The 25,738-nt window shown below is 36.3% G+C and overlaps 1 protein-coding gene across 5 annotated transcripts in view; it reads right to left on the bottom strand.

Moving 5' to 3' along the window:
* MAN2A1 (mannosidase alpha class 2A member 1) overlaps positions 1 to 25,738 on the bottom strand; it is a 167,583-nt gene that overhangs the window by 90,620 nt on the left and 51,225 nt on the right. For all 5 annotated transcript variants that reach the window (XM_045566453.1, XM_045566454.1, XM_045566455.1 and 2 more), the window contains 4 exons: positions 22,671 to 22,798; positions 11,966 to 12,139; positions 10,791 to 10,977; positions 6,618 to 6,795 (listed from right to left, as the gene is read on the bottom strand). In XM_045566453.1, the coding sequence (XP_045422409.1) occupies positions 6,618 to 6,795; positions 10,791 to 10,977; positions 11,966 to 12,139; positions 22,671 to 22,798 (667 nt within the window). The remainder of the gene's footprint in view (positions 1 to 6,617; positions 6,796 to 10,790; positions 10,978 to 11,965; positions 12,140 to 22,670; positions 22,799 to 25,738) is intronic.

Below are 25,738 nucleotides of genomic sequence, written 5' to 3'. Positions count from 1 at the left end.
AGCCATCCCATTTCGGGGTGTAAGAGAGGACATGTGTGCTCTGTGTCTGTCCCCTCACAGAGCTGCGTGAACAGACCTGAGTTAAGGGCATACACTTTAAAGCGGTTGATCATTTTAATCACATCCTGCAAAACGCTGTTTAGTTCAGGTGACTTTCTTGGTTAGTGAGCATTTCTCTATGGATGACATAGTGCAAAGACTCACATTCAGAAGTGACCTCCCTGACCTGTGTAGTGAAACCAGAAAGCCATTTAGTCATGGCAGCTGCTCCACCCGTGCATGTATCAAACAAAATGACCAATTCAGTTTTACTGAGATGTAATCCTTCAAAGACTTGAATAGTTCTGCAGCTGTAGCGTTAGTTGGCAACAAAAGTGCCCATACATATCCTCATGCACATCCTCCTTAAAAATATATCGCACAAAAGCAAGCACTGTTGCCTTGTTGTCAACATCGGCAGACTCTTCAACCTGGATTGCTATCAAGGTGACTCATTAATCCTCTCTAACAATTGTGCCTCAATATCCTCTGCTATTTCATCAATTCGTCTAATTATGGTACTAGCTGAAAGACGAACATGTGCCACCTTTTAAACTGCAGCCTCTCCTAAAAGTTCACGGCAAATGTCCTTAGCAGCAGGCAGGATCAACTCTTCACCAATAGTAAAGGGCTTCTTAGCTTTAGCAGTGCAGTTAGCTACTAAGAATGATGCTCTCAGGGCAGACACATTTGATGAAGTGGTGGCCTTCAATAATTGCTTCTGTTCTTCGTGTTCACATTTTTTTCTTTTTAAAAACTCCAAAGGCTTATCTTTTAATGCAGGGTGCTTGGTCTCCATGTGGAAAAGCAGTTTTGATGGTTTCATGGCTTCAATGGATAGCCAGTGGCCACATATTTACAAAGCAGGCTTGGCAAATGTGAATCACCTGTAATTTAAGTAGGACTCTTGGTATTTTCTTTTAAATGCAGCTTTCACTTCGTTGGCAGTCCTAGAGTCTTCTGCTGTCTCATCATTGGGTCTTTCCCCCTTTTCAAAGAACCTCCCCAGCGACGTTTGTTTTTTACTCATTTTTGCTAGGGTTAGCTTGTGGGGCTTACTTAAACCGTGACTGAGACAATTGAGCAGTTAGGAAAAGAGGCACAGACAGAAGTAGTAAATAAAATAATGGGTGGGTCACATGTGAACTAAAATAAGCGTCGGATTCTGACTTAAAGCCTGCCACCAGATGCAGCTGTACAACTGAAGTGCACGAACTCACTTGCCACTATAAAGCCTGCCACCAGATGCAGCTTTATAATTGAAGTAAGATGCTCATTTGCCACTGTAAAGACTGTCACCAGATGCAGCTTAATTGTCACTTGCTACTCACTGATAGGGTTTTGATATGAGTCTGCAAGCAACTGATTTATTATGGTCTCTGTGCAGTCAAACCTCTCTGCTAATGATAATTTGTATTTGCAGTTGCTCCCCTGTGCTAGCATCACCGTCTCAGCTCCACCTCAGATCAGGTTAGATTCCCATAAGAAGTGCCTAACCTTGATTTCTATGTAAACATGCGTGGTTTACATACGGTTCATGCTCCTGTTTACACAGGGTTCGAGCAGCTGTAAATACAGATGAAGCTTCTTCGCTCGCTTGCCCGCCATTCACCTCCTGCTGTGCAGCCTGGTTCCTAACAGGCCACGGACTGGTACTGGTCTGTGGCCCAGGGGTTGGAGACCACAGAACTAGATAAACTATACAGAGAAAAAAATCTGAAGGTACCAAAGAGCAACCAAAGCAGCCAGTACTCAAGGGACAAAAATTCTGGAGGGAAAGGAAATGCATCAAGGTGAGCCCTCCACTCTGCCAAATTTTTATCTTGGAATACTGGTCCAATCCCTGTACAAGACAAAAAGGCCTCACAGAAAGCAATGCCCTGGAAGAAGCAATTGATGAAATTCAGCATCCAGTCATGAAAAAACATTCTGCAAATGAGGAATATAAGGAAAATTCCCTAATCTTATAAACAGAATCTACAAAATCCTATAGCAATATCATGATTGATAATGAAACACTGAATGTTTTCTCCCTTGGAAAAGTATGTCCACTTTTACAACTTCTATTCAACATTATACTGGAGGATACAGCCATTGCACAAGGCAAGAAAATAGACTGAAAGGTATAAAGCTTTGGAAAGGAAGACATAAATATGCTATTTTTCATACACTAAAAATTCAAAAAGAATCCACAAATAAAGAAAATGAATAAATAAATTTAACAAGGTTATTAGATACCAGGCTAAAATGCAGAAGTCACAACTGAATTATTATACAAAGAATATACCATGTTCATGGGTTAGATGGCCCAGTATTTGTAAAGAAGTTAATTGTATTCAAATTGAACCACAGATTCAATGCAATACCAATCAAAATCCTTCCCCTGCCAATTTTTTTTTTTTGGTAGAAATTAAAAAGATGACCTAAACCTATGTAGAACTACAAAGGACTAGCAATAACCAATACAATCTTGAGAAGGAGAATAAAATTGGAAGATTTACACTACTGGATATTAAAACCTATTATAAAGCTGTAGGAATTGAGATAATGTGAGATCAGTCACATAGACCAAAAAATTTGAATAGAAAGTCTAGACATGGACCCAAACAAATGTAGTCTCACTCATAATTAATGACAAAGATGACACTGCAGAGCAGTAAGAGAAACTATAGTCTTTTCAATCAATGGTGCTGGGTATCTTTATGAGCCAAAATGTTTCTTGTCCCCTACCCTCACAGGATTCGCAGTAATCCATTCCAGATAGATTACACATCTAAATGTTGAAGATAAGACAATACAGCTTCTAGAAGATAGCTTCTCAAAAAATGTGTTTTCATGACCACAGGGTAAACAAAAATTTATTTAACAGAACATAGCAAGCACTAACCATAAAGAAAAATATTGGAGTTAATTAACATTAAGAATTTCTGTTCATCAAAAGACAGCATGACAAAGTGAAAACACAGGCTACATAGTGGGAGACAATAACTGCATAAATTTTATCTGAATAAAGACTCAACCCAAAATATATAAAAGAGCTATAAACAGTAAGAAAAAGAACAGATGAAATTTACTTAAAAATATCATCCAAAGACTTAACTATGCACTTCACAAAAGAGGATACCCAAATGGCAAGAAACTTAGGAAAAGAGGCTAAACCTCATCAACCACCAGAGACACACAAAATAAAATCATTCCATCAAAAGGATAAAAATGGAAAAAAAAAATCCTGACAATACAAAGTGAGTAAGGGTATGGAACAACTAAAACTGTCATACAACAACCGATGCATCTATTTTGGAATATTGTTTAGTAATGTACAGTAACATTGAACATGTGCATACCCAATGACCAAAAAATTCCATCCCATTATATACTCACATAAACTCACATACATGTGACCAAAATAGGTAAAAAAAAATCAAAGCCGCTTTATTGTAATAGACAGAAACTGGGGACAACCCCAAATATCCAACAACAATGGAATGGATAAACTGTGGTATATTCATCAAATGGATACTAAAGATGCTAAACAGTGCTAAAAGGAACGAACCACTGCTGCATGCAACAACGTGGATGAATCTCGCAAACATAACGAGGAACAAAAAACAGCCAGATACAGAAAAGTACACACTTAGGATTCCCTTCACATGAAATTCAAGACCAGGCAACACACTAATCGCGGTAACAGAAGGCAAAGCAGGAGTTGGTGACACTGGGAGGAGGATCGGAAGGCTTTTCCCAGGTGCTATCTCTGTGCTACGCCTTAATCTGGATGGTGATGATGTGGGGGCTTTTAGACATGAAAACTTCTCTGTTCACGTAGTCTGTGCGCTTCTCCTATATGTGATACTTCGATTTTTAAAATTACTATAAAAATATTGTCTTAGTGGGCAAAGGAGGAAATAGGTAAAATACTAAAATCAGGATCTAATTTTTCAGCGTCAGGCAGGAGACCAGGCGCTTCTACGGACTCCAAAACCGCTCCCCAGCTGCTGTGACGGGGAGGAGCCTCCGCAGGGAGGCCAAGGCCAAGGCCAAGGCCGGGCTGCTGCCGCGCTCCACGCCCCAGCGCCCCTGCACAGGCCCCTCACCCCCGCCCGCGCCGCAGCACCCCCGACCCAGACAGGAGGTTGCCTGCCTGGGGCCTGGGCTGATTCCAAGCCTGAGCCAAGGATTTGTGCCGTGATTTGGGCGAATCATTCCGAAAGTCTTCGGGCCTTCGTCTCGCGGTCGCTAGCGGGCATTCGGGCTCCAGGAACCCTGCAGCGCTCTGACCCCCGGCTGCGCCCTGCTCTCTGTGAGGCCGTCCGGCGAGGACAGGCGCGGGCGCCTCTGCTTGGTGCCGCAGGGACTGGGGGCCTCTTTCCTGGCAGGGGAGGCCACCCCTACGGTTCACTCCTGTTCACACCGGCCGGGTCCCTCCCCAGCAGGCCCCGAGCACTGAGCCAGCAGGTGCCAGGGCGCCCCGCCCACACCGTGGGCTCTCCGGTCACCGTCACCGTGGCAGCAAAGCCCCGGCTCTCCTGTCTGACCCCAAGCTCTGGGCAGGCCAGCAGCCCCCTCTGCGGAGAGCAAAAGATGGGGGACACTGGGGACACTGGGTGCAGGGAGTGCATAGGGCCCCATGAGGATGGTTTTGAGCCTTAAGATACCAGTTCACTTTGAAAAAGAAAAAAGCTTCTGGGCTGTCTTCTGTCGCCCAGTGAGACAGGACCCCGGAGCAAGAGCTGTGTCCCGAGAGAGGCTGCGGAGCGAGGCTCGGACCCAGCTCCAGCCTGGCTGAGCGGGGCACGGGGCGCCCCCTTCGGGAAAGGAGGGCTGGGCCCGGGGGCGCGCAGGGCCATCAGAACTGCCCGGCTCTTTTGGAAGCCGGGGCCGGACGACTAACCACGTCTACACGACTCGATGCTGAAGCCCGACTGATGACTGCACCGCCTGTCCTAGCTCCGAGCCCGGCCCAGGGCGCCGGAGAGCTCGGCCGGCCTCGCACTACTTTGTCTCCAAATAAACTACTGAATCAAAAAAAAAAAAAAAATAATAATAGAGGTAAGACACCCCCATGGATACCTTCTGGTTTAATAAAATATCCATGTGTAAGCGTCATCTTTGAAGAAAATACAGAGATAATTTACACCTAGTCCCTATGCTCAGAGTTCTTAAGCTGGCAAAAATTCTATTGTAAATAACTTGAATAAACTTGATATTTTATTTATTAATATCTATTTAATATTATTTAAGTTAATTTAATAAACTTGAATTCTTACTACATAAACTGTGGTCTATCATCAGCTTTCTAATTTCCTACACAGAAATATCATGTAATTTCTGTAGTATTAATATTTTCACAAATCTTCTAATGTCTTACAGGCTAATATGTGAAATAACAAACATGTTGAATAATTAATTTTCTTATATAGGGTTTCTAACATGCATTTTCAAAAGACTTTAAAAGACTTATTGTCTCTGCATTCTGGAACTGAAGAAATAAAAAAAGAAGGCAAAAAAAAAAGAAAAGAAAAGAAAAAGACTTATGGTCTCCACACAAAAAAATGATAAATGCTCAGGGTGATGGATATCCTAAATACCCTGATTTGATCATTACACATTGTCTGCAAGAATCAAGATATCACAGTCACCCCATAAATATATATTTGTGTATCAATAAAAAAATCAATTTTGTAATTAAGTAAAAAGACTGATTGACCAAATGCAATATATGACTCTTGTTTGAATCTTGACCCAAACAAAACATTTGTTTAAAAAAATGAGATCAGGAAAATCTGAATCTATCCAGATATGATATTCTCAAATTATTGTTAATATTTTAGATGTGATAATGGTATTCTGAGTGTATTTTTAAACAGAATCCTTATCCTTTAGAGATAATAGTTACAGACGAAACTACATGACATCTGAGATTTGTGCCAATGTAATCCGGAGGGAGGGGTGAGACGGCAGCAGGGCACAGTTGAAGCAAGAGTGGTCTCGAGTTGATGAATGCCGTAGCTGAGCCATGGATATGGGGAGAAGGGGACTATTTTTGCAGTTCTCAAAACTTTAGGCTACATTTTAAATTTTCCACAAGAAAAAAAAAAGAGTAAGAACCAGAGGGACATGATTAATGTTATAAGTCTTCTCACTTAAGAAAAATGTTAGTGTATTCTCTGGACATAAGATATTTGTTTGCTAAATTCGTGACATGTTCATCACATCTGCCAGTCACACTACTAAATCACAAGGATGCAACTGCCAGAGAGAAACAACAAACTTTCAATGCTTGTTGAAAAACAAAACATCTCTGAAAAATAAATATCACAATTTAGTAGGTGTATGTGTTCAATCACATAAAAGTAATTCCTCTCTAATCCTCAAGGAGTGGTAGGAAAGGAACGCCTTTAGGAACAGAACTACAGTATGCAATAATTTTCCTCTTAATGAATGATACTTTTACATAGGAATTATATATTCTAGGAAATACTGGGAGGAAAGACAAACTAAGAATTTGTGTTATAGCTTCACTTAATAATGAAGGCTCATCTCAAATATAGTATCACAAATCAATGTTTTCTCATTACCATTACGTTGAACTGAGGTTGAGAATTCATATAATCAAAAAGCCGCTGGTAATTCTTGAACTGTAAATCCCATTCTGTGTATTCACAGTAGCGGAAATCATCTCCTAGTGGGGCCAGGAGAACTTTACTACGAAAAAGCTTTGACTTCTTTCGGTACTGATCTAAAAGCATCCAAGCCCTACAAAAGAAAAAGGGAAAATATGAATTTGATTAAGAAAAGGCCAGCAGGGCAACTCATTAAAAAAGAAATAACTAAATTCAAAAGTGTATTATATTCAATGAAATTACTGTATATTTTATCTATACTCTACGTTAGTATGATTTAAAAGCACATTTTTTAACTACCAGACTAATTTTCATTAACCATTTAAAATATTCATAAATTCTTATCAGAGGGAAAAACTTACAGTTTCCAATGGATTATCCTTAGAGAAATATGGTCACATTCCAACTTTGGCATATAATCACTCAGACACCAATGTCTTCCTGAAGCCTAGCCACAGAGATTGGATTCCGGATAGCCCACGTTTCAAAATAATTTAGTCCAAGAAGACAATAAGGGCTTATCACCTACATAAACTTAGAAGTTTGCTATGCCATAATATTCATTTCTCTAATCTAAAATTGCCTGATTAAACATAGAGAAAAGTGTATTTTGAACAAAACCAAAAGAAATGAATAAATCTTAATCTATAACACTGTATAGAACTGTATTTACTCTTGTCAAGGAAAAATATCAACTCATTTAACACTTGCCACCAATAATCTGTATTTGTCACAGTGTCCTTCTCAGTACTGAATCACTAGATAAGGCTTAGGAGTTGAATCAGCTATTTTGGTTTCTACCTCCCTGGGCCCTAACCCATGACTCAAAATACCAGCTAAACACAACGTGCTGATGTGATGGAACAGCTTTTATATTTCATACTCTAGTATTTTGCAGAATACCCTTTGGAAAATGCTGAATTGGGAAGTCATTTAAGGAAGTCTGGGAAAACAAACTAAGAGGGAGGGCTTGTGAAAATGAAATTAAACAAACAGATGAACATAGAGTAGTTCACAGTGTTTATAAAGCCAAAGCTTAAGAAATTACTGAATCAATGACAAGTATTTTTTAAATTTAGTATTGAAACTCAAGAAATTCAATGAATTTTCACTTCAGGAATTATCCAAAAGTAAATTCTAATTCACAATATAAAAACATACAAAAGTAACAAAAAACATCAATGATGGAAAGAAGCATTTTATAAAAAAAAAATTTAACTAAAATTAGAATCTTATATGGTCTTTCTACATTGTTTCTCAAATTGCTTTGCAAATTTAAATTTTATCAATAACATAACAACATGGTAAGTAAAACATGACCAGTGTTCTTATATAACATATAATGTTTAATTTTCTGAGGTTAGCATTTAGCACGTTACTTAATCCGTACTAGTGATATACTAACATTCCACATTTACCAAAAGTACATTTAGATTATAACTTGTAATAAAAAAATGCATGAACAATGAGATTAACCATATAGAAATAGAAATAAGACCCCAAAAATGAGTAAAAAAAAAAAAAATCAAATATACAAACCACAGACACAAAATATACTACGATTGAGCATCCAACAAGATTCCCTAGGCAGCCTGGGGAAAAAGGGGTTCCTACTAGACCTAATACCATATCTTGTGCTTATACATATAAAGCACATACACAGAAAGGAAATCACAAACTTTAATGACATGCTTTTTACATTTGGCATCTATGCTAACCCTCATGCTCCAGTTCAGTAAGCATCAACACTGGAAAGGCCAAGTAACCAGCCTATACCACCTGTAGGTTCACCGTATATTTAGTGAACTCATGACTAATCAATTGACCAACATCTCATTTGAAGACATGCACATACAATTTGCTCTTGATTTATTCTACCAAGTAAGAAATGTCAACTTAACTATAACCAAGAAAAAAAAATCCTTAAAATATCAAATCATCTGACATTCAATGGAAAAAGCCAACTTAAAATATACAGTACTCAACCAAAAATGAACTTGTTGAAGGATGATATTTATTTGCAAAGTAGAGGAACTTGCTGAACTGGATATATCAAAAGATGCCACCTGTATATTATAGTTAAATCTCATTTTCTTTAGGGTATTAGAAAGCTGAAAGGTGCCATTGAGCTGGAATGCCTATGTTTTATCTCCGTTCATCACCAGGTCAAAACGACAGTGATATTTAGATGTGAAGTAACCAGTAGAATTAAGATTTCAAGACTTGTAAGAAGCTTTTTAAAAAAAAACCTATGTAAGGATTACACATATTCATTCACCTGTGTGAATGTGCCCCCAGGTACCTGGAAACCACTTTCAAAATCACTGGAACTCACTGAACACAAGGTATGATCCTGAGGGGCAATCACTGAAAGGCTAGATGAGACAGCAAAGGGATTACAAAAAAATGCCTTTTTCCCCCAATAATGTGTCTCAAACAGGTAGTCTCAGCAGCACCCAAAAGAGAGAAAGAGGGCTCACAATACCTATGGATGCATTGAGATTCCACAACTGAAACATCTGGCTAACCTTAAAGATGTTTCCCATCCCTGACCACGTGGGCTGAGAGGAGTAGCATAAATACCTGTAAATACAAATAGCTTTTTCCCTGAGTAGACAGGCAAGGGTCCTCCCACCCTAGCCCTCTCCTTTTCACTGCACCTTCTTCTACATAATATATTGGCTTATTCTCATACGCCTACCTAGCCTAACCCTAGCTAGAAAGCAAGCTGTTCCTCATTGGTTCTCACTGTTGTAGGAATCAAGAAAACGAAACCTTGGATAGTTTTTCAAAACAACTATGAAAGTCAGATTTTGATAGAAGGTCTCCATGGCAAGACTGCCATGCTAACACATTCATGTCTGCCACAGTGGGAGCCTCACACTGGAATATTTCCTTTATAATTACAAGGACCCATTCAAGGTAAAAAAAATCCAACCTCAGCCAGACATGGTGGCCCACACCTATAATCCCAGCACTTTGAGAGGTCGAGGTTGGAGGATGACTTGAGGCCAGAAGTTCAGACTAGCCTAGGCAAAATAGGGAGACCTTGTCTCTACAAAAAATAAAAAAAATTATCCAGGTGTGGTGGTACATACCTATAGTCCTAGCTATTCCAAGGAGGATCACCTGAGCCCATGAGTTTGTGTTTACAGTGAGCTATGACTGCACCACTGTACTCCACCCTGGGCAACAGAGCGAGACCCTGTCTCTAAAGTAAAAATTTAAAAATAAAAATTTAAAGAAAAAAAATAAAGATCCACTCTCATCTTCTTCCTCACATACATTTTTTAAAAGAAACTTTTTAAAAAGAAAAAAGTAACTTTTTTAATAAGATGTTTTGATAGTGTAAAAATCTTAATTTATTTGAAAGGCTACATTATTTTCCTAGCACAGTTTAGTGTTTTTATATAACAACACAATGTTTTATTTTCATGAATTATACACCACTAATTTTTAAGTGAAGAAATTAAACTTCAAAATCACCAATATTAGAAACCATAGGTAACTTGGTTTAATAAGATGCTTCCATCATTAGCACAATTTTCTTCTGAAGCAATGATTCCTTCCTTTGATTTTTATTTAAATGTATTTAAGTATAAATATTCCTAATTAAAATTTTCTGTAAGTCAAAAACATCGTAACGATGCAAAGATGTGTGTTTATCAGAGCTGGGCGGCACTCACCATTATTGAAATTGTTATTAAGGGAACAGATAATTACACTCTTTATGTGTTCCATTTCAATAAATGTGTTTTTGCAGTTGGGTTGCTTTTCTCACCAATTTGTTCAATAGGGACCAGAAGTTTTATTATCAACAAAAGTATATGAAATCAATCAAACACAGTAGAAGGCTTTTATAATGAGGGCAAGGGAGATGGTAATAATAATGCATTAGAAGTTATCCATTGTATATTGATCTATTGTTCAGTTTCCATTAAACTGTAACACATCAGAGGTACAGTGAAGGCTCTGGTGTTTTTTAGTTGCTTTAGATCTGGTTTGAATGAATACCTCGAATGAGGATAATGTTGGCTACTAAAGCCCATTTGTTTAACCCTTCAGCAACTAGTAGCTAAGTAGCTACTTTATTCAAGATGTTATCTTATGAAACACGTATTTTCATACCTGCTTTGGACATTTTCAGCATGTATTGTTTCTGCGGGGAATCCCCAAGGACAACCCAATCTACCTCCAGGAAGCCGTTTAAAATCAAACTGGCAGCATATTTTAGGATCGGGTCCACAAGTGTGAGGGATGTCATAGCTGTAGAAGGGCATCATGTGGCATAAAATATCTGTGCCAGATCCTAGATCTGAAAATAAAGAGCCAACACACAAACCTGCATTTATAAAATTTGTTTTCCCAAAAATGATTCAAAATGCTGTTATTTTATACATATATAATATAAGCTCTACCCTAAATCAACAGCTTCTTTAACTTCCAGTACATATACCCCAGCAGTATATAACGCAACCAGTCTGAAGGAGGATACACATCTCAGTTTCTATCTACCTCTTTTATCTAGATATGGCAGAGACAGAAAAGCCCCACCAGGAACCAGCATCTGCTAATCTGGAAGCATACAAACTGAGCAGAAGGAAAAGCTACAACCAGCTTATCCAAAATCATGGCCATGTCTCTCCTTGGCTGCCAGGTAACAAGACACACAGAGGCCATTACATTAGCTGCAGAGGCTGGGCGAGGAGAGAGGAAGGGAGTAAAAGAGGGAACTGGAAGAACAAAGGAAGAAGACCTAAATCTTGTATCCTCTCCTCTAACAAAGAGGTACCCAGAAGTATGTCCTTGGAACACCTAGGTACCCACACAACACAGTGTTAAAACAGGTGATACGAGTGAGGGCTGTTTTAGGAAGACAGGAATAGGTTTTAAAAGGCAATTCCTACAAGATGTAGAGACAAGAGAGACAGAAGAAGGAACACTGGCTGAATATAAGATTAAATGACTGGATATGGGTCCTAATATATGTTCAACTTTGTGATAAAACACGCTTTCTAAAATAGAAGTTAAAGCATTATTTGCAAAATACTAACTCCTTATATTTATTAACTTCCTTTAGTCATTAAAAATTTTTTACTATGTTCTCTAGGTAAATACCAGCATTATCGCTTAAAAGAATCTTAACACAAATACATTGGAAAAATAATTTTAAGAGTACCTTCATGCAACCTGATTTTTCAAGACTGACATTGAATGAAATCCACAATGGCATGAGTTCATAACCCTTGTGAAATAACATGGAGGTCAAACGGGATCTTTAACTTTCATCAAACCCTACATACCCCAATTCTGTCTCCAAAAAAACTCCAATGATTTCTGCAAAGCAAAGTGTTTTTTAATTGCATAATGAACTCTCTGGATAAGCATGTGAGAAAATCCAGCACGTTTTAGAAGATAAGCCATTGTTGGTGAATGTCCAAAAGGATCAATAGCCCAGCCAGACCGAGGTTTCACTCCTGTTGATAAATAAGATAAATGTTATTTTTTAAAATTGATAAATGAAATAAAAAGAAGTCACAACACATGAGACCCACCAGAGTTCTAGGGTTTCCCAGGGTAATAAGACAAAGGATCTGCCCAGCATTATCCTATGTGAAATACTCCCAGCAGGACTCTATGCAGGGAGCATTCTGCCACTGCCCTGTCCATCAAGGCAGGAGAATGCTCACTGAAATTAATCAAGTGGAGTTGAAATAAGCACTCTGCCACCTTACAGCTATTATAAAGCCATGGCCATTAACTGGAGACAGAGAAACAAATAGAACCAAGACCCTGCCCTCAGGGATCTCACAGTCCTGTTGTCTGTGGAGTTAGACCAGGAGCTCACTGTTATGTGACAAAAGTAATCTAACTCATTTCAACTTGTATTTCCCAAGCTCAACATTATGGATTTTTTAGTCTATATTTCATACCTTACAAACAGCCCAAAATCATCTTATTATATAGCGTCAGAACTGGCTAAAATAACTGTATCATGTTTCCTTAAATCCTAAAATATTTTGATGCTGGCACTTTCTACCTACCTAGAAAGGAATCAGTGCAATTTTTTACAGCTGCCTCATACCAATGATAAGAGCCATCAATCAACTACAGATATATCTCAATTTCATAGAGGATAAAATGTAAAAAAAATTAAATAAAAATAATATACATACAGTTTAGAATTAATAAAATAAGATTATTCATCTAGTAGTATACAAATCTGATCTTTTAGTTAATCAGTATTCTCAAATAAGGCTTCTACTTACAACCTGTAGATCGACATAAGTAATATTGCTGTGTGCATTTTTTTTCATTCAAATATTGATTTGACACCTTTCCACATACCTAAGAATATGAAAGACCCTAGGGTTACAAAAAATGAGTGAATCCTGATCTTGAGATCATGACCCTAGTTGCAAAGACTTCATTCAAACAGGTGCAACACAAAGTAACACAAAAGTCAGCAGAGAGAACTCTGTAGAGCAATACTGAAGAATACAGCAAAAGAGACTGAAAAGGAAAAGTCAGGACCCACGTAGGAGCAAGAGCGTGGAGTCGAAACACAAAAAGAGTATGTGTCAAAACTCAAAGAACTGACCATATAACTGAGCATTTCACACATGTAATTTACCTCCAAAACTTGTAAAGAAATACTGGACTCTATTTAGTAATTTTGTTTTTTGTGGTGGTATGAGATTTAACAATTCTGAAACTTGCTTTAATGTATTCTAAAAATGAACAAATGAGGACAAAGGAGCCAGGATTCTCACTGTAAGATAAGTAACTACAAACATGGGAATGTGAGACAGGAATATATCCTATAATAATGAGTTGGGATAGAAGATATCAGTACTAACTTAATTTTCAACAAATAGGCATAAAAATATACAGATGTGTATACACACACACACACACACACACTCATTTCCCAACCCAGTGCACTAGGAGGAATTAGATGCAATAACACCTCAGTACCAATGAGCTCACCTTAGCTCCCAGCTCTTGACCTTTAGATACCATTCTTTTTTAAAAATAACTGAAAAAAAAAGGTTTATTCCAGAGCTGAGGCTGGGAAAGTACATGATAAGCCTGGATCATATTCTTGGTTCATAAAGTAAAGAAATGGTACAAGAATTCTAGGGACATACATAGTAAAATACCTCAGGAGACAAGTGAAAGGAGCTTCCACTGGGCAAATCTGGGACAAGTGCGATGTCAAAATAAATAATGACAGTACTAGATTATAACCCAGTGAATGTAACAATCCATGAGCTCACACTGATATAAATAAATAAACAGGAGGTAAAAAGGAAAGTTCTTCCTTTAGTAGAATGCCAACTAACAATTATAGAAGGAATGGTGGAATTAGAAAGTCATCAATGAATGCTAAAACTAAAACATGAAAGTTTGCTGAGGAATGGGATATTTACCTAGTCTCAGTATATATACCACAAATTATTAATTAGAAAAGAAAAAAATTAACAGGACAGTGAAGAAACTTAGCAGACAGCACCTTAACCAATTTATCCAGCCTAGCATTAGCGATATTGGGGCAGAGGGACACCATATGCCTCACGATATCATGCACTGAGGACTAGGGAAACCACTGCAGTGACACTGCAGCAAGATAGGCAGATAGGAAGGATACATAAATAACCCGAATCTAATCATGAGGAAACAAACTCAACTGAGAGACTTTCTACAAAACTGGCCTGTACTCTTTAAAAATACAAGGGTCAAGAAAGCCAAAGAAAGGCTGAGGAACTGTTCCAAATTAAAGGAGACGGAAGAGACATGACAACTAAATGCAATATATGACCCTGGATTGGATCCTGGGCTGGGAAAGAAAAAAAAACAGCTTTTACAAAAGACATTATTGAGACAACTGACAAAATTTAAATATATCCTGTGAACTATATTGTTGTATTGTATCACTATCAATCTTCCTAATTTGATAACTGTATTCTGATTACATATAAAAGTGTCCTTGCTTGTTAGGAAATATGCAATGAAGTATCTAGAGATAAGGAGACAAGTTACCTCCAGCTTACTCTCAAATGGTCCAGAAAAACATGCATATGAACCTGTGTACAGGATCTATGGGAGTCCTTCCCAAGTATTATCACGCAGCTTTTTAAAAATTTGAAACTATATCAAAATTAAGTTATCAAATAAAAAAGGAGTGATGTCCCAAAAACAAGGGCAGAATAAGCTTACAAACAAGATAAAAATCAACATCAAATGCTATGGTGATGTCAGAGAGTTTAGTGTCCATTCAATTTAACAGTTATAGCAACACTGGCAATCTTTTCCACATCAAAATCTCTTGATCCACACCCAGGGGTACCAACCTAGCAAGGCTGCAATGGAATAAAGAATCCCTGAGAGGTAATAATGTAGAAAAGAGAGGATATAAACTATATTTTTTAAAGTTTTGATATGAAAGGAGGTGAGAGCTAGGGAGTGACTTAGAAAGAAACCTAGTATCTTGCTGGGGTTTTCCTTAGCATGAAGCAAATAATATTTTTTAATAAGGAAATAAGGGGTTAATTTAGGGAAAAGTACAATACAGGAAAAATCCAAAATTTGCCAATAAAACATTTGTCAATAAAACTAGGAAAAATCATCAAAAAGATTTTGTGCCTTCATGTAAGAATAAGATTATCAAAATATACAAAAGTAAAAACTTAAAAATATAAGAAAATCAATCATTAAAAAGAATAAATGATACCAGTCAATTCTTGGCAAACCTAGTAGACTTGAAAATTAGGACATGGGTAGCATAAAAATTAATAAAATTGATTATTCTAAGTACATTTACTATAATTATTTTAGAGGAATCAGGAAACATATTGGTAGCATGGATATTTTAGTCAAAAGACAAACTTAAAAACTCAAAAAAGTTATAATGATTAAATATTATAATAAAATCTACAAAAACAGAAACTGATAGTCAAAGATTAAACAATTAAAAAAGCATCCCATAACCAAATGTAAAAATGAAGTCTCTAAAGTAATAGTTGTTCTAAATTTAGAAAACAAAACTGAGATCACTACTCTAATTTACAAGATGCAACCAAAGCTACAATAAGAAGAAACTTCATATACCTAGATGTGTTCATTATCTTTAAAAAAAATAGAAAGTAACTGAGCTAGGGAAAAACCCCCCTGAGAAAAATCCCCCTGAACCTGGCTCCTCTCAGCATTATGGAACATGTAGTCACTCATTAGTAGAAGCCTGTGTTAAATAAAATTTATGGGAGGCCACTGTATTGGAACTGAGCTCTTGCACTTGGGCCCAACAGACCAGACCAAACCAGAATGCAGTCTCTCGTGCTGGGTACCACATAATCAAACTGAACTTTAATATGTTCCAATTTTCCAAAACACAGGACACTCACAGCAACCAACCGGTCAAAGGGGCCCAGTCTACTTGAGCCAGCACTATAAGGAAATCTCCTCTGTTTTAACCCTTTAAGGAAAGTAACTTTAAAACAACTAACCTGGTTTCTGTACCCTGTTTCTTCTTTTTCAGCCCCTTTCTACCTACAAAGCCCACCTCCTCTGCTCTGCTCATTCCTTAGATGTGATGCTGCCCTATTCATGAATCACTAATAAAAGCCAATTAGAGCTTTAAATTAAGTTGTTGAAATTTCACTTTTTGACATCTGTAGGACTCTAACTGAACAGTTTTATGATGCTGTAACTGTCATTATGTATGTTCGCTGTTTGGGATGCAAGAGAGCGTGAAGCAGCAAGGTACCTCTAACGGCTGCTGCTAAGAGCCATGAGTACACCCTGAGCCTCATCAAAGGCCAGCACTGCTCCTCTCCAGGGCAGCTGGAGGTAGCAGTAACACGCACCCTCAGGCTGACCCTGCCACAGTGCCACCGCCCTCTGCAAAAGTGAGGGCCAACTCCATTTCGGCAGTTTGCCTGTGCTGAGTCCACACATGAGCGAGATGGATGGGCGCACTCTCTCTCGAAAGGCTCCCTCCAACTCACCTTTGGTTCCTACAAAGAGAATAAAGGAGCCATAGTGTTTATATGTGAGCACACGTACTCCTTACCAATGCCTTGAGGAGAAAAACACAGACAGAAGGAGATAAGGGGGAAGAAAATAAAGATAAGACAGTATGAAGAAACACAAAATACTTACATTGGCTTAAAAAAAAGAGAGTTGATCTTTAAAAAATAAATAAAGCAGACTAGCAGTCAAATAAAAAGGCCGTAGAGAAAACTGGAGAAAACATAAGATATAAAAGTCGCAGAGAAAAAGACAGTTTTAAACACTGTACTATGCTTCTAATACAACTAATGAAAAAAATTTTTCTAAATACAATCCCATTTTTGTGGAATAAAATTAATTGTGTTTAAAGATACATATGGAAAAATCCAGAATGTTATAATGTTATATATATCACAATGCAGTAATCTCTAAACAGTAGGTATAGGATTTTTCCTTACTTTCTACTAACATGTATTATTTTTTCCTATTTTCCTACATTAAGTGTACATCATTTGTGTAATAAAATACTGTTTAAAACAAAGAATCATATACAATTTTTATTTTATATTTCAAATCATTAAAATGTTGATATGAAGGCAGGGTTTCTGATAAAATAATATAATTTACATTTTACATGTCAATTAAATTATATCAATGACTGTGGAGAAATTTTTAGCATTATCAAAAAAATTTCTCCAATAAAAGACCCTGTAGGCCTAGAATTTTAGAGTAAATTCTTTCATATGTCCATAAACTGTCATGGAATACAAAGGAGGATGTAATGCTACCCAATTCATTTTAGTAAGTAACATAAACCAATAAGAATACATGTAAATATAGTACATGAAAAAAGAAAGCCAATCTTACTTATGAAAATGGATATAAAAATCCTAAACAAAAACACTGAACGAATTGAACTCAATAGCAGCAAAACCAAAAGGGATTTATCCCAGCAAGTCAATGACTTTTTAATTGAGCAAACTGCTGTCACATTCATAGCAAATAAAAAAAAATGTAATATTAATAGATTCTGAAAGAAATCCAGTAATATTCAATACTTATTGCTATTTGGAAAATACTAAAAAGAAAAACAATTTTCTAAACACTATAAAAAACGCCTACCATAAAATCCTAGATAATACTTAGCATAGAACAGCTAAACAATTTCCACTAAAAGTCTGGAACAAGAAGATCATTACTATAGCAGATTTGATCTATGCAATAAAATATCAAACAGATATATGGTCTAAAGAATATTAGGAATTAAAAAGATATGATAATTTTCATTTTTGAAGATGATAGTATATACTTACTATAACCAGTAAGAAATTACATAAAATATTAATAATAATAAAATGAAACAGTAAACTTGCTACTTAGGAGATTTATACACTTACACCACACATACACACATGCACATCAAAATTTTTCTGATATACTAGTATAAAATGATTAAAAGAAATGAGAAAGATACCACTAAAAACAAATGAACCACCACAGAAAAAATATTCATAAAACATATGTAACAAAGAGCTCATATTCAGAACATACAAAGAATTGCAACTCAAAAATAAAAGACAACAACCCAGTTGAAAAGAATGGGCAAAGATTTAGAAACTTCAAAATAGGATATACCACTGGCCAATAAGCAAAAGTACTCAATACCATTAATCATCACAGGAACACAAATAAAAACAATGAAATATCACTAGTATGGTTATAAGAAAAAAGACTGCCAATACCAAATGTTGGTAAGAATGTGGAACAACCAGAATTCAAATTCATTGCTGGTGAGTATAAAATAACACAACCACTTTGGAAAACTCTTTCAAAGTTTACATAAACTTAACATACATTTCGCCTACAGCCCAGTAATTCTACTCCCAGTATTTACCCAAGAGAATGAAAACATGTGGCCACAAAAGGACCTGTGCACAAATGTTTATTGCAGCATGATTCATAATAGCCAAAAACTGGAAGCAACCCAAATATTCACCAACAGGAAACTGAACAATGCAATACTACCCAGTAATAAAAAGGAATGGATTAGTAACATACACAACAAAGACAAATTTCAAAAACTTTATGCTGTGATAGGATGTAAGATCACTATACAAAAATCAAACATATTTCTACATACTAGAAATAATAATTCTAAAATGAGATTAAGAATACAATCCCATTTATAGTGGCAGCAAAACAAATAAAATATCTAGGAAAAAATTTAACTAAAAAGTGCAAGACTTTTATATGAAAAGCTATAAAACACTGTGGAAAGAAATTAAAGAAGATCTACATGAATGGAAAGACATCCCACGTTAACGTATCCAAAGATCTGACATTGTTAAGATGGAAATATTCCCCCAGATTGACTTACAGATTCAACATAATCACTACTCAAATCCTGGATGGTATTTTTGCAGAAGTTGAAAAATTGATTTAAAATTCATGTGGAAAAAAAAAATCAAGAGAACCTGAACAGTCAAAACAACCTTAAAAAAGAAGAAAGATGGACAGATTCAACATAATCACTACTCAAATCCTGGATGGTATTTTTGCAGAAGTTGAAAATTGATTTAAAATTCATGTGGAAAAAAAAAAAATCAAGAGAACCTGAACAGTCAAAACAACCTTAAAAAAGAACAAAGATGGAGAACTCACACTTCCCAATTTCAAAACTTACTACAAAGCTACAGTAATCAAGACAGCATGGTAAACACAATGGAATAAACTTCAGGGTCCAAAAATAAACCACAAAGGAATAAATCTTCATGATCTTGGGTTAGGCAATGGTTTCTTACTATGGCATCAAAAGCACAAGCAACAAAAGAAAAATAGATAAACTGGATTTCATCAAAATTAAAATTTTTGTGCATCAAAAGACACCTTCAAGAAAGCGAAGGACAGACCACAGAATGGAAAAAAAAAATTGCAAATCATTATCTGACAAGGGACTTTTATCCAGAATATATAAAGAACTCTTAAAAGTCAACAATAAAATGACAAAGAAAACAATTAGAAGAGACATATCTCCAAAGAAGATATTTAAGTAACCAATATACACATGAAAATATTCTTAACATCATTAGTAGTCTTTAGGAACATGAAAATCAAAAGATACCATTTCTCACAGTAAAAAAGACTACAGTAAAAAAGACAGACAATAACAAACATTGGTAAAGATATAGAGAAAGTAAAAATCTCATACATTGCTGGTGGAAAGGTAAAATGGTACAGCCATTTTGGAAAATAATTTGACAGTTCTTCAAAATGCCAAAACAAAGTCACCATGTAACCCAGCAAAATTCTACTTGCAGGTAGAATGAGAGATGAAAACATTTGTCCACACAAAAACTCTTACACAAATGTGTATAGTACCATTATTCATAGCAGTCAAAAAGGAGAAACAACCTAAGTGCCTATCAACTAAAGACTGGATAAACAAATATGGTATATCCGTATAAGAGAATATTATTCACCCATGAAAAGGAATAAAGCACTAATACATGCTATAACACTACAACATGGATGAGCCTTGAAAAAAACTATGCCAAGAGAAACTAGTCACAAAAAGTCACATATTGTATGCATCCATTTATGTGAAATGTTCAGAATAATCAAGTCCATGTGTACAGAAAGCAGATGAGTGGTAGCCTGGGCCTGGGGCATGGAAGGAAGAAGCCAGAAAGAGATGTTACTTCTACTGGGTTTAAGGTTTCTTTTAGAGATGTTAAAAAATTTCTAAAAGGAGACTGTGGTGATGATTGCACAACTCTGTGAATATACTAAAAACCACCAGACTGTATACTTCAAATGGGTGAGTTTTATGGTATGTGAATATATCTCAATAAAGCTGTAAAAAAATTATGCTCAGCAAAAGAAAGGAAATCCAAAAGAATGTATCTTATGTGAGTCCATATATTAAGGAGTTCTTAAATAAGCAAAACTCATCCACAATGATAGAAATCAAAGAGCAGGGGCTGCAGCAGAGAGAGATGAGAGGATGAGAGATCTTCCCAGGGTGAAAAAAATGTGGCAAAAATGGGTATATACATTTGCCAAAACTCACGTAACTCTACATTTAAGATTTATATATTGCACTGCATGTAAATTATGCTTCAATAAAAGCTAAACATAAAAAAAATCCACAGCTGAGGTTGATAAAGTAAATATTCTTAGCTTAGAACATAGCTAAGTGCTTAAGAAAAGAGGCACTGTATAGAAGGCCCCTATGACCACGTCCAGGTTTGGTGATTTGTTAAGAAAACTTACAAGTCTCAGCATATTTTTGCACTCACAGCTATAATTTATTACAGTGAAAGATAAAAAGCAAAATCGGCAAAGGGAAAAGGCACACAAAGTGAGTCCAGAGGAAACTAGGAGGAGCTTCTAAGAGTCCTCCTCCTATGGAGTCACACAGGATGCATTTAATGCCTCCAGCACCAAATGGTGACAATACATGTGAAATGTTGTTGACCAGAGAAAACTCATTACAGACTCACTGCCCAAGGTTTCTACTGGGGGCTGGTTATGTAGGAACCATCTGCCTAGACCATACTAAGATTCTAGACTCCCAAAAGGAAACCAAGTATTTAGCATGAACTATGCTGTTTGCACAAAAGTTTTAAAAACAGTGAGCTACTCCTATCATTTAGGAAACCCAAGTTCCAAGATGCCAACCAAGTTCCAGCCTTGCAAGCAAGAACTGTATAAGGGTAACAGTCTCAGATCTGCTACGCTAACTCTTGTCTACACAGGCATGATATCTGCAACTTGCACTCAAATGGTTCCAATAATAATAATCTGTACCACCATCACAATAATATGGAAAGAGAAAAAAATAAAGCAAATGTGTCAAAATGTTAATAATTGGTGAATTGGGATGAAGAGTTTATGAGAATTCTTTGCAGCATTCTTATAACTTTTCTTTGAATTTCAAATTATTTCAAAAGAAAAAGAAAAAAATCATGGGAACAGAGGATTTTATTCTTAATAGGAAAAATATTTTAAATAATAAAATATCTAAAAATAACTTCAATAAAAACATGTATACTTACCATAAAGAAAACAAAATTATACTGAGATATGAAATATTAATATTTGAGAAGAGTTACATATCATGTTGCAAAATGCAAATAGTAGACATCACAAAGATTTCAGTTAGTCCCAAGTTTTTATAAGTTGTAGTGGACATCTGATTTTACCAGTCTAGCATACTTTTTCCTAATTCTGTGGCAACGGAATTCTTCTACTGCATTGAACCCATTCCATGTGTCCATTCACATGGTTTAAGTGCAGCTGACCCTGCCCTCCACAATTCCATCTTCCACAGGACCATGTCTACCAAAATGACTGGGCCTCAGTGATTTCAGCTCCTACACCTCTAGACATAGTAACTGGCTCACAGATAAGTCCTTGACCCTAGCTGGGCCAATCAGATAAATTATTAAGGAAAACTCCTTCTCCTGGTTGCTAGACTGGGAAAATGAGTATCTCGGCTGCCTAGGGCTATCTTACCATGCCAAGAAGAAGACTGAAGCAAAAGCAAGCACAGCCCAAAGAGACAGTGCTCAGACAACATATTTTGAGTCCCCTGGATCCAGCCATACCTGAAGCTACATCTGTATGGAATTCTCGTGACATAACTATATTTTTTTCCTTTTTTTTACTTAAAGCTAATAAATTAGGTTTTTGCCTCTTATCATCAAGAGTTGTAACTAATAAAAAATTAAAATCCCAAATAAAAAATTTTTAAATTAATAAAAATATAGAGAAAATAATATATGAAACAAGGTAGATGACCCTAAGTGACTGTAGTATATCTATGTAACTGAGTTTATGATCTAAGAAACATCATAAATTAACAAAGGATAAATTATTCAACAATAATCAGTATTGAGAAAATTAGTTATTTGAAAAAATAGAGTCTTACTTCACATTCCCCAAAATTAATTGCCCAGAATAGCTCAAATGAAGGGGAAAGACACCAATACATACCTAGATTATTTTCCAGCCACTGATGTCCTTCAATTAGTTGATCAATTAAGGCAAAATAATGGGCAGTAGCTTCATCAGGCATAACCCAGCCACCTGTCACAATTTCAAACTGACCATTTTCTATTAAACTGGGGAGAAAATAATAAGAGTTTACATTAACAAATAGAAGAAAAGTTCCGATAAAAAAAAATCAAACAAGCATAACCACTTAAAAACGGTCTTTAAATATAACCGGTATTTATATTAGTTGTTTTAAACTATTTTTTTAAACCAGTGAATGAATTTCAACTTTGAGGCCCATAATGAAGCACCCTTAGTTAAATACCTTGAAGTAACCCCTCTCCTTCCCTAAGTAAAGCCATGCAGATCATTTTGGAGGTTTCCTTTCATAAGGCTATAATCTCCCACACAGCTTCAAAGATTCCTAATGTCAGGAGCCACAGCTGACTTATTTCTGAATCTTGCAGAGCACCTAGCAAAGCGCTTTACTCAGAGTATATGCTTGATAAGTATTTATTGGAGGGCTGTCATCTTAAGCACAGTATTTGTTTCAATATACCTTCATCGAAAAATCAATATTTACTTTAGTCCTGGTGACACTCATAAGTTAGTCATGCAAACTACTCCAAAATAATAATAATAAAGGTAAAGCTAGTAAATATCACATGACTCTGGGAATATAGAAAACATGATAAAGCACTTTGCCCCAGACTCAGTTAAAATGCAGGCTATATAGTTTATTTTACATTATTGAATGAAAAGCTCTAACATTATCTTTATTTGTCTATTGGGTACTCCTTTGCTGTAATACCATACAAGGTAACAAGATCCTCAGCCCTAATAAAATTGAATTGTTTTAAAACCCTCCTCTTGAGAAGAAAGAAAAAATCATAAACTATTAAAAATTTCAAGAAGTGCCCAAGGAAGTAAACTATTAAAAATTTTAAGAAGTGCCCCAGGAAGTATGGATATAAAAATCAGGAATTTAAGCAAATATCTTTAGTGCCACAGACTTGTCAGTGTATAACAAGATGGTTTGGATAGTGGGGTAAAATTTCAGAAAGAAGCAAAGCAGCTTTAAAAAGAATACACATCACAGGACGTCTACAGCTAACAGCCAACTAGCAAGCCAAATTTAGATGAAGCAGACCAGAGGCACAAACGAAATAAAGATGTCCCTACAAAACATATAACAGAAGCCGTAACATTAACACAACATCAGATTTATTCAAACATATGCATGATTGTATAAGCAGTGACAGAGTGGATAATGAACTCAATGTCTAAAAAATAAAATAAAATAAAAAATCCCTTGCAAAATATGAAAGAAATGAATTAAATTTATGTTGCCATAGGGATCACCAACTAATGTAATTTCACATGGAGAATATGATGACTCATTAGAATATCTAAAGAAACTCAAATGTCCAGTTAAACCTCAGATTTTCAAAGGCCCAAATCAAGAACCTATAATAAAGAAATCTGGAAGTTTTTAAAAATTGCATTTCTTTTAGAAGACAACTAAATTCAAGGCTACTATGCCCCACCCTTATGACAATGGGCCTTCCCTTACAGTTAGTTTCTGTTTCTTATCTTTCTGGTGATTGCCTGTTTTGGACAAACGTTAGAAGCCGTGGACCAGATCTGCCCCTTACACTCTATATTTAATAACCTAAAATATCAGGATGGTTTGGGGCTTAATCTCTGACCATCAAATACGGAAACTTGACCTCATTATCTTAATATCCCAATAAATAGATCCTTTGGAAAATTTCAGATATAAATTCCTTGAAAATAATTTCTTCTTTGCTGATCTTGAATAGAGAATAGGAACAACAGATTAAGAAACCTGAAAAATAAATGGAAAAAAAAATACTCCAATGGTGGAATTTTTCTTTTTCATCCACATCAGTTACATCTTGCTACATAATTCCTGTCCCATAGGCATGACCAGTCTCCAAGGAACAGTCAACCACGCAAAGAGTCACGCACATTATATACAGCAGCTATTTTCCCTGCTCCATTGGTGAATAATTCATCCCTTTCCTACCATGCCTCAGATGACACTTTTTCATATACTGATTTCTTATCTGGACGCAATGCTTAAAGACTAACCTATTAATTTGGCGGAGGCATGGAAAGCTTCCCACTTATTAAAATGTTTTCCAGCACTGTCTTATCTATTTTCTTCACTCCTATCTTTCCCAATCAGGCTGGTCCCAACTACCCTCACGTCTCAGCTCAGAGAAGTCTTCGGGAGCACCCAAGCTAAACCAACATTCCATTGTACCCCACACTCTACCCATCATAGGCTTTATCAAGAACCAAACTTAACTCGTTCATTTCCCTGTCTCCTCTCACTCCCTCCTCACTCCTACCCACCATTAGAATGTAGGCTCCAAGAAAGCAGGACCAGGATGTGCTGTTTGGTTCACATTTGCATGTCTAGCACTTAGAAACTCACTTGGTATATAATGGCCACTCAGATACCTGTTAGATGAGTGAGGAATGAATGAATGAGGCCAACAGACTAATGTGGGTATTGATATAAGATTTTTATATTAGATGAAGCTCACAAAATATATGCAAAATAAATTAGAAAGGGACGGGTCAGAATAAAGTTTCAATGAACTAGGTATGAGGTGATATGATCTAGAATATGGTAGTGGTAGAAAATACAGAGGAGGAGGAAGACAGAAAAGACATTTCATGAAAAAGTATCAGTGGTAATTAGAAGATGATTGGAGGCAGAAGAAAGAATAGATGCAAATATGACTTAGGATTTTAATCCCAGATGTTTAACAGAGTGGTAGTATCAATACACAGACAGTGAAGTTCAATTGAGAAGGGAAGTCACTTTGTAGCAATGAATATAAATATGGACAGGGCTATTTGATGACAGTGGACTATCCAAAAGGAGCCAACTGAAAAATAAGAGTAAGTTTAAAGAAAAAGGGCCAATAATAAAATTAAGTTTTGGGGGACTGAAAGAGGAAATAGGGAAGGATGGGAAGTCTAAAGAAAACACTAGAAAGAGAGTTAAAGATCAAGCAGAAGGATGAGAGGAA

This window comes from Lemur catta, chromosome 12 (assembly GCF_020740605.2).
Source record: "Lemur catta isolate mLemCat1 chromosome 12, mLemCat1.pri, whole genome shotgun sequence".
NCBI lineage: Eukaryota > Metazoa > Chordata > Mammalia > Primates > Lemuridae > Lemur > Lemur catta.
Note: the sequence above shows the minus strand (reverse complement) of the source record. Positions and strands in the feature narration are given on the sequence as shown.